This window comes from Vigna unguiculata, chromosome 5, assembly GCF_004118075.2.
Source record: "Vigna unguiculata cultivar IT97K-499-35 chromosome 5, ASM411807v1, whole genome shotgun sequence".
NCBI classification, from domain to species: domain Eukaryota; kingdom Viridiplantae; phylum Streptophyta; class Magnoliopsida; order Fabales; family Fabaceae; genus Vigna; species Vigna unguiculata.
The window spans coordinates 10,224,594-10,235,649 of NC_040283.1; the positions used below are offsets into that span (position 1 = coordinate 10,224,594).

The 11,056-nt window shown below is 27.4% G+C and overlaps 1 protein-coding gene across 1 annotated transcript; it reads right to left on the reverse strand.

The window, feature by feature from the left end:
- Positions 1–490: 490 nt before the first annotated feature.
- Positions 491–7,720, reverse strand: LOC114183245 (alcohol dehydrogenase-like 4). The gene is made up of 10 exons (XM_028070182.1): positions 7,514–7,720; positions 7,268–7,404; positions 7,082–7,131; positions 6,487–6,824; positions 2,152–2,234; positions 1,746–1,821; positions 1,578–1,639; positions 1,385–1,480; positions 1,048–1,209; positions 491–776 (listed from the first exon to the last, which is right to left on the reverse strand). Exons 1-10 carry the CDS (start codon positions 7,599–7,601, stop codon positions 666–668), a joined length of 1,203 nt encoding a protein of 400 aa, XP_027925983.1. The 5' UTR covers positions 7,602–7,720; the 3' UTR covers positions 491–665.
- Between the last annotated feature and the right edge of the window lie 3,336 nt (positions 7,721–11,056).

Genomic DNA, 11,056 nt, shown 5'->3' on the forward strand with positions numbered 1-11,056 from the left:
GATACATGTATAACATACAATGTTCCAAATTAGAAATTAAAAGATATTACTCATAATAAAATGTGGCAAATGCTTTTTTTTTTTTATTGTTATTCCTGTAGTTCTAATAGGAATTTCTTATGTCTACGGTGGAATCAAAATTTTATTCAATTCACATATCAATGTAATCAAAGAATATGAAGAGAAGTAAGTACGATAAATTGTAGTGAAATTTTGTTATGAGTATTAATATCATTTTCATTTATTAGTTATTTGTAACATGCACCGGTGTAATCAAGGATAAAAAGTTGATTAGCAGTACGGAACACGAGTTGGGATTTTTGGTTTGCTCTTTTAGGACGAGTCCATTTCGTCTCATTTTGTGACCCATTTTATGAGTGGATATGTGGTGGTTTCATATTTGGTCCTATCTTATTGTATTCTCCGAAGAAGTGTTTATTATGACAGCAAAGAAACAGAGAAAAAGTAGCAGTTTTGCACTCTTACCAAGTGATGGAAAGGAAACAAAAGCTGAGTACACTTACAATTATTCTCTTTTTTGTCTCTAATACATTGTTCAAAGGACCAAGACCTTACACATTCGACATTCGTAGTTGAATATACTCCTATTAAACAAATTCAAATACATCATAATTCTCACCGCCATTGCTAAAGGGCATCTTTGCTTAGAAATGCAGAAGACATCTCAGTGATTTCCCTGTGATCAAAAGATCAAAGGCTTTGTCTATCTCCTCAATGGGTAGCTCGTGAGTGATGAAATTATCCAACTTTACCACCTAAAATGATTACCCAATACCATAACAAACAAATATTAGTCCATGCATGATTTTATTAACTCTGAAACCATTTTCAATAATTTATTTTAAGACTAACTCAGTTTCACAGCTGGTTTAGAAGTTAAGATTTTAACTCATTTATATACTATAAACTTGTTTTATTTCGGTGTAATATAAGATCTCAACAAAGTTAATACTATTTGTTCATCCAAATTCAATGCATAATTTCATTGATTTGTAAAAGGAAATTGAAAGTAGTGATGATCCTTACTCCATTTCCACACTGTGTGGCAAAATGAGGCAACTGACTTTTCCCTTTGAAACCTCCAAATACCGATCCTACGATACTTCGGCCATTAAAGAGCTCCATCGGGTGGATAGGAAGCAAGTTTGGTGATGCATGAATTCCCAAGATCACAGTCAATCCCCAACCCTGTGGCACGAAATTTGGAACTGTAAGGTAATGGCTTTAAATAGTAAAATCTTGTGTAATGAATCTGAAATTGATCCATGCTTCCAAATAAAGGATAAGTTTATGAAAACCTATAACAATGATACTAGAACCATAAATAAATGTTTGAAAAAATAGCTTGAACATAGCCATATACCGCATGAGCAGCCAAAAATGCATCTCTTAGAACATTCCCGTTTCCAGTACATTCAAAACTGTAGTCTACACCTCCATCAGTCATTTTTCTTATTATCTGCAAAAAAAAAAAAAATAGTTACTGTTTCGTTGGAGAAAATGCATGAGTATCATAATTTACTTTTTGTGAGATGAGGATGAGAGAAAATGCCAACCTCGTATAATGGCTTCTCTTCATCCTTTGGGTTTATGAAATCAGTGACTCCCATCGCTTTGGCTTTGAGCACAAAGAAAATACAGTATATTATACAGAAAGGGGAAAACAGAGGAAGATTAACATTTCAAATAAAACTTTGAAAGGTCTTTTTGATGAAGTTAGATACCTTTGATGAATTTATCAGGGTTGATATCGACACCTATTATTCTGGAAGCACCTCTGGCTCGTGCCCCTTCTGCAACCTAGATTGAATCCAATTTAAAACCAACATCTTCCTTAGATTTTTTTTCTGTTTCATATATTACTACGGCTTAAACCTAATTAATCAGAAGAGAACAAAGATAACCTAAATTACAACATTACATGTTTTTTTTATGATTCTTACTACTTTAGCCATCACTTCTAATATAGGAGAAATAAATTTAGTGGTTCGATCGAAGATATCATATGTATGAAAAAAAGGAAGAAGAAAGTGAGTCTTATTCCAAGTTTAAGCAAATTATTAAAAGTAATTTCAGCTTTAAGCAAATTATAGTGAAAGCAAAGATGTTGGAAGAAGAAGAAAAACTTACTGCTAACCCAACAGCTCCAAGACCAAAAACAGCCACGGATGAACCAGAATGCACATTAGCAGTATTCCAAGCAGCTCCAACACCTACATTTTCATTCCATAATTAGTTAATAACAATAAAAACCCATTTTAAAGTTTTCTTTTATTGAGAGAACAGAAATAAGATAGACAAAAATGAAAATATTATACGGAAGACCATCATATAATATTATTCCTCTTTCATCGTACAACATGAATTCTTTACCAAGTGGTGCGGTAAAGGTGAATCTAGTTAAATTGGTTAAGGATGAATCTAGTTAAATTCAATTAAAAAGATTTTATCGAAAAGTGTGTTTTGTTGTGCTCAAAAATAACAATACAAGTTAGTGACAATTATTGTTCTAGAGAAGATATCAACGTGAAAGAAACTTGCATTAAAAGGAAAATAATTAGGATTTTAAGTATGAATTTGATTTCACATCAGAGAGAAGAAGATATCAATGTGAAAGAAACTTGCATTAAAAGGAAAATAATTAGAATTTTAAATATGAGTTTGATTTCACATTAGAGAAAGAGAAAAGATATCAATGCGAAAAAAATTTGCATTAAAAGGAAAATAATTAGGATTTTAAGTATGAGTTTGATTTCACATTAGAGAGAAAAAAAAATATCCCGAACAATATATAAAAAGGAAGACCCATACACTTATTTTAAAGTTTTTGATTAAAAGTAAAATCTTAACTTTCTTATACTAAATATCAAATCATATCTTTTATATATATATATATATATATATATATATATATATATAATATATATATATATATATATATATATATATATATATATATATATATATATATATATATATATATATATTAAATTTATTGATGTCAAATTTCCACAAGTAAGCAGAAGTTGATAGAAAATTCATATTTAGGTGGGTTGAAAAGATAAAAAATAACTATAGATTAAACTAAAATATAAGTTGTTTTTGAAAAAATTAATTTATAGATGATAATTTTTAAATTTGATAAATTAATTATCAAATATAAAATTACGTAAAAATATAATTACCCACTTTTATTATATATATATATATATATATATATATATATATATATATATATTATTAAAAAAGATATTATTATGTAAGTATAATTTTAGATTTTTTAAAAATAATTAGGTTCTTATTAAACATTTCATTATTTTTATTTATTTGAAATTATATATTTTTTATTTGAAAAATCCATTTTATTTAATGTAACTGATCTAATTAATAATTAAATTTATATTTGTTTTTAAGAAAAATATTTTTTGTTAATTTTCAATTTAAACTACTATTACATTAGTTTTTTTTTCAATTTTTATTAAAGATAGTTTTCTCATGACAGAGTATAATAAAATATTAATTACTCCAATTTTTAACGTTATATGTTTTTTTTTAATTTTAATTATATATAAAAATAAAAAAAACAATAAAATACCCAATAGAAGTAATGTGATGGTAAAATAAATATTTAATATCATTTTTAATCATAAATTTATATTAACTCAAATTAATGAATAAAAATAAGAATAATTAATTAATTAAAATATAAAAAATAGTACAAGTAAATTAATAAATTATATAAACTAATAAATAAATTAGTAAGCAACTTATTGATAATTAAAATTAATATTATTTGTTGTTGTGTTACTTTCTACTTATTTCAAACCATCAATTTAAGGATGAAAAAAATATTCATATTTGTGATATTCACGCTAAATGGGTATCCATGGATAGAGAGAGTAACAGATATACAAATATGAATTAGTAACATCATCTTACTTATTCTCTAATTTTCTTCAATAATTTATTTTTAATTTTTATAAATAAATATGTGTGTCTCCAACTAAACATTAAATGTTTTTCCACAATTCACACGTCACTTCTCCCAACCCGAGCCCACGCATTATGACATTAAAATCTACTCAGCTACCCATCAATGTGATTCCCAATGCTTCTATTCTCATTCTCATTACTCCAAATTTCTACGCCACTTTACATGTCAACCACACAAACTATCATTATCTCCCATGGAAATCACACTTTAATGTTCTTCTATCTTAATGATAGAAATAGACTCAATTCCTATAAGAATAAAACTGGTTAAAATGAAATAAAATCTTAAAATTTATTGTTCAAGTTAATATTCATCAAAATTGTAATTTTATTTAGAGTATTTTTTTTTTCTTTGGCCAGGTAGATTCTTTAAAAACTTATGAAAGGATATCTACATGCTATTTTAGGAGTGTCAATTACAAATTTGTTACATGTAAGTTTGATTCTGGTTAGAAATTCTATTTGTTGGAGCGTGAAACTAAGTCAGAGCATCATTTTATTTATGATTGTTTTATATAAGGATTAAAACATCTTTTTAAGTGTTTTCTTTAATTTTATTTTATTCTTTGTTGATAAAAAAAAAAAAAACTTCTTTTTGTCTTTGAACTTTTACATAAAGATTGTTTGCATTTCTATGTTCTTGGACGTGTCTCTTTGATTGGGAAAGATAAATCTTTCCTAATTTATGATCATAGTAGTATCTTTAGTTTGATTATCATTGTTTTCTATGGACAGATTTGAGTTTCCTGTGTGAATCAAACATTGTTGGGGTTTTGTTGGAGTAGATTGATTTCTAAGTGAGGGAAACTATCTTCGTTAAGTATTGTAATTAAGTTAGAATTTGATGTTTATATTCATGTAAGTATCATATTTACGTGCTGGAGCATGTGATTCACGAACTAGAGGAAGATATTCTTGAGAACAAATTTTTTTATTAGAATATTGTAAATATATTAGAAATCTTTTAAGTGCATAGATATTGAGTTTGGTTAAATTACCAAAATGACATGATTAATTTTAGAAATTATATATAAAAGTTGAAAGTGCCATAAGCACAAAAAAAACTCATTTTCTCAATGATTTGGCCTTTTGCCTCCTTTTTCCTGGGCAAGTTGGCAAAACAAGTATCCTTTTATAGATATTTGTACATATTTAGTGAGAAAATGACGTGTGGATGCCATGATTTCAGGAAAGAAAGTGAAAGAAAAGGTAAAGTCTGACATCATTTTTAAAGTTCACTATTTAAAAAATAAAATAAATTATATATAAAATGACATGAATATTCAAAAATAAAAATATGATTAAAGATAATTTATATAAATATATATATATATATATATATATATATATATATATATATATATATATATATATATTATTCGTATGTCTTTTAAGAGTTTTACCTTCGATCGGAAATTATATTTTTTGTTATTTAGGGTCAATTTTTTTTTTCTATTTTTCATCAACCAAGCAAACTTGAGCAAAACAATATTATTAACATTTTTTTAAGATAATATTTTTTAAGTACGAATTTATTATTGATTAAACTTTTAGGAATTACAATAAGTCTTTCTTTTGATTTTCTGAATTAAATAAATTTAACCAGTTGCAACAAAATATTGAAAAAGCACAAGGTCAGAAACACAACATGAAATGTAAGAATGAATAATGTTTTCATTTTATAAAATTTCAAAACCTTTTTAGTCAAACATTCCAAAATGAATGTTTACATTTTATAAAATTCGAAAACCTTTTTAGTCAAGTATTCCAAAATGAATATTTTCATCTTACAAAATTCCAAAACGTTTTTAGTCAAATACTACTCTTCAACTTGAATAAAGAAGAAAAGGAAAGAAAAGTCGTCAAGACCTGGTAAAAGTTTTTTTGCTGTGGAAAGTTATGATATATATTGGTCAAGTAATCATGTCGTAGATTATATATTATTTAGCAAAATTTTCAAACCATGTTTGTTTTTAATGTTATCCTAACCAAAACATTTTTAAAGGGAAAGATAATAATCATGTACAACTTTTAAATAGAGGAATATAGACCGCGACGAACACAAAAATAGTACTAAAATTGTTATCATAATGCATCATTCAACGAAGAAAATTGACAGGGCAGCGAGCACATGAAGTGAACAATCATAAACAAATTAAAAAAATAAAAAGAAAAACTCAAACAGCACGGAACGTGATGAAAATTGAAAAACGAAATCACAAATGTACAACCAAACAAACAAAACCTTATACGCAATGCTAGATGTCAGATTCATAATGTTTTTTTTACTTTTTTATATACTTATATTTCATAAATACTCTTTCAAAACTCCAAAAAATAAACATATATAGATAAATAAAATTAAAAACTAAGAAGAATGTAAGAAATAATATTAAAGAAAAGACGGAGATGAAAAAACAGTTATATGTGGTTAGTTAAAAGGTAAAAAGTATGTGGGTTTGTTTGACTAACCAGTGGAGACGCCACAGCTGAGCAAGGTGAGGTTTTTGGTGGTGAGAGTGTGATCGGAGTGACGGAACTTGACGACGCAGGCGGAATCCACCACCGTGTACTCGGAGAATGTGGAAGTGTTCAAGAAATGGAAGATGGGTTTTCCATCAACGGTCGAGAATCTGCTTCTGCCATCTCCTTCCATCACCTTCTTCATCGGGTTCACCCCATACCTCTCACACATGTTGCTCTTCTCACACTTGCAATAACAACACTCTCCACACTCACCATTGAATATTGGCACCACTGTGTCCCCTTCTTCCACCTCACTCACCCCTTCCCCCACACTCTCCACAATCCTACACAAATCCAATCAACATCTTCAATTTTCGATGCAAGTCTGTGTTTTCAATCAAAAATACATTATTTCATACACATAATTAAATTAAAAAAAAATCATTGATTAATCTCTCAACGGATGCGTGATGACCCAAAATTCTTTTAAATATTCAACAATTCATTATTTTGTCTGAAAAAGCATCTGGGTAGGACACATCAATGATCAACCAAAAATATAATTAAAAACAAAAAAAAAAAAAAGTTTGTCTTGTCTTACCCGGATGCTTCGTGGCCTAAGATACGAGGGTAAGCGCGCTGAGACTCGTTCTTTGGTAAATCACGACAACAACAGCAAAGAAAAGGCAAAGCAAAACAAAACAAAAAACATGAGACAAACAACTTATTTTATGGTTGTAATGAATCATAGGAAGAGAAATTAATGCATAGATTAAGCTGTTCTTACCTCGCCTCGCCATGCGCTGAGATCGGTGTGGCAAATGGAGGTGTAGAGGATTTTGACTCGAACCTCGAATTTCTGTGGAGGATGAACAAGAATTTCCTCCACCACGAAGGGTTCTCCGGGACCATAAGCCACCGCAGCTAGAAAATAAGAACACACCCATATGAATGAAAATTGAATATGACGATGAAAAATTAAGATGAATGAAGTGGTTAGTGTGAGATATATAGCATGTGGGTTGGTATAAACCTTTGCAAGTGATGATCTTTCCCTTGGTGTCCCTCGGTGGCTTTGAGTTCAACGAACCGTTCTCATTTGCCATTTCTGAATATGTCATGTTGCTCTCTGCAAATTTCTGTCTCTCTGGTGGTTTTGTGGAAGTGGGGAGAAAGAAGATGAAGCTAGAAAGAAAAATTATGAGTACGATGAAACGGTCCCTCTGGGAAAGACCATTTATGGGGATGTCTATCTTTTTTAAATAATTTACCGGTCTTTTTAAATTTATGCAAAATCAATTTCCAGCCTTGAATTTAAGTTTCATTTCATCCGGAATTTATTAATGGATCAGATATGTTTTTATTTTTTAAGTTTTAATGAATTTTAGAATTAGTTTTTTTTTTTTAAAATTTATATTAATTTAATTTTTAATTTTTATAATTGCATAAATTTAGTTTTTTTTATCAAATTTTGTTAAGTTTATTTGACATTTTAAACATATTTTATTATAATATTTGAGTTAACATTAAAGCGAAAATGTGTCAAACGAATTTAAATACTATTATGAAATGTACTTGAAAGTCATATAAACTTAACAAAATTTAGTTAACAGAACTAAATTTATACATTTTTAAAGATAAATGACTAAATTGATTAAAAATTTTAAAAAATAATTAATTCTAAATTTTACTAAATCTAAAGAGAGCTGAACATATCTAATTCTTTATTAATTGTGATTGATTTAAGCTTAACAATAATTATGGACAAAATATCTATACATTCATATGGTTGGAATTTATTATTGATCTAGACAAATTTACGTCAGATGAAAAAAAAAAGTAACAATAAGAGAAAATTACAGGGCGGAATGTTTCAGATTATGCATTCCTTTTTGTGACATTAAAAAAAAAACTAAAAAGATAAGTAATTATAAATGTTATTCATTTAAAAAAAAAAACACAACTTAATGTTAATTTAAATATTAAAATTTAACATTTTTATATTAATGATCTTTCCAAATTTGATGAGAAGTATATATAATTATTACAGTTTTATGTATATAGTTAGATATTAACTAAAGAAATTGAAATACTAAGTTATCATATATTTACACGTTGAAAATAGAAATGAAGATTTACCTATTTTCATATAAATTACATAATTTTATTTCTTTTAAATTTTTTTATTATTTTCCTATCTATTTACACTTTATGCATTTGTTTATTGTTTTTGAATAAACATTGAACATCGTTAAATGCTGCCAGAAAAGCAGGTATGTTGTTTTTATGTGGGTTCTGGACGTGAGTGGTTGTTAGGGTCGGTTTCATCGCTTCCAATGGGATCCGGTTTGTCTTTCTCTCATCGATTGACTTTTTAAATATTTATGACGAATTTCTAATAAAATATTTTAATATTAATGAAAAGGTTTAATTAATCGTAAGGTACCCAGATTAATACTATTGTGTCAAATCGGTACCCATTTTTAAAAAAGTGTCAATTGTATCCCAACTTTTGAAAATTGCTTTAATTAGGTCCCTTTCAGACAGAGTTGACTAACGCTGTTAGTCAACGTGTCACATGTCAATTTTTGATTTTTTTATTTTTATTTTTAATTTTTTAATTTTTTTTTAAAATTTTTTTTCAAATTTTTTTTTAAAAATTCTTTTAAAAAAAAATTAAAAATGCCACGTGTCGAGTCCCTGTGTGTGACACGTGGCATTGTTAGTGCCACGTGGCATTGTAATGCCACAGTGTCACTATTAGATGTCATTGTGTTGATTTCGATTTAGTCCCCACATATGTCTTTTTGTTTCAATTTAGTACCTAAGTATGTGTATCTGATTCAATTTTGTCCCAATTTTTTTTTTAATAGTTAAAATATTTTTGTAATCCATTTTTTATAAGATTAAAAATAATTAATTATAAATATTTTTACAAAATTAAGTACTAATATTTATAATGTTTCTCTCAATTTGACCAAATTTATTATTTGTATGAATGTTATACTATTTTTTTTTATTAAAAATGACTTAATAAAATGACTTTTACCACTAAATTTTAATATAAATATCAAATACTTAATTTTTTAAAAACTTTTATACTTAATTACTTTTAATTTTATTACAAAATATTTTAATTATTAAAAATTATTAGGTCAAAATTGAATAAAATACACATAAGTAGGTACTAAATTGAAACGAAAAAACATAAATGGGGACTAAATCGAAATCATTGGCATCTGATAGTGACACTGACACGTGGCATTACAATGCCACGTGGCACTGACAATGCCACGTGTCACACACAGGGACTTGACACGTGGCATATTTAATTTTTTTTTTTAAAAAATTTTAAAAAAAATTAAAAATTAAAAAAAAATTAAATTTTTTAAAAAAAAAATCAAAAAAACCACAGATTGACACGTGGCACATTGACTAACGGCGTTAGTCAATTCTATCTGAAAGGTACCTAATTGATGCAATTTTCAAAAGTTGGGATGCAATTGACACTTTTTTAAAACCGGATACCTATTTGACACACTAGCCCCAAACTGGGTACTATACGATTAATTAAACCTAATTAAAACATCACATTTAAGATGAAAATTAAACATGTCATAGATCTGTTATTCGCACACCCAATTTTAGTCTCACTTGTCTCATCTACATCTTTAATCAAATCAAACCTTTGGGCCATCTAAATAATAAAAAAAAAACAAATGTAATGATATAACATTTTAGATAATGAATAATACGAGCTCATAAAAACAAATAAGCACGGATAAAAACCAACTCTATCTATATTCTTCACTACAAACTAATAGTACAATTCATTTTTGTCATTGCATTTCCATACTTAAAATACCACCATATACAATTGGATACATAAGCAAACTCCAATAAAAACGTTGTATACAAATAACATGACAGAGAAGACTCAACGAAATAGCAGATGGAAAAAAATGATTTGGTGTGATTAGAGGAAAAAGGATAATTGAAATTTCAAAAAATAACTCAATATGTGAAAAAAAAAACTAAAATCATATAAAAAAAACATCCATACTGGAAAACCATAATTGTAAAACAATTATGAACATTTTGGGAAAAGAACTCACCTTATTTGAGTATGTCAACAAAACCTAAAAAACGAAATGAACCACAAAACGTCAATTAGTTATAGCCTACGAGCCTGACACTGGAGAAAGAGTACAAATGATACTATATGGACTTAACCAAGTTTCTCGGCAATAGTATCTTAAGTTCAATCTAGCATAATGTCCTTTGAATTTAAGGAAAAAAAATGTTGATCAGTGTATATACCTGAAGGTCGGTGCGAACAAATTTATATTTCTGATTTTGTATATTACTGATATCTTACTTGCGACTAATGATTATGGTCTATTAAGTGAAACTAAGAGTTTTCTCTTTAATAACTTTGAAATGAAAGTTATGGGAAGACATACTATGTAATATAAATAAAAATATTTTGTGACAGATCACAAGGATTGTTAGGTTTGTCTCAGAAATAATATATCAATAAGGAGAGATTCAAAATGGATAGATGTTCAACATTTTT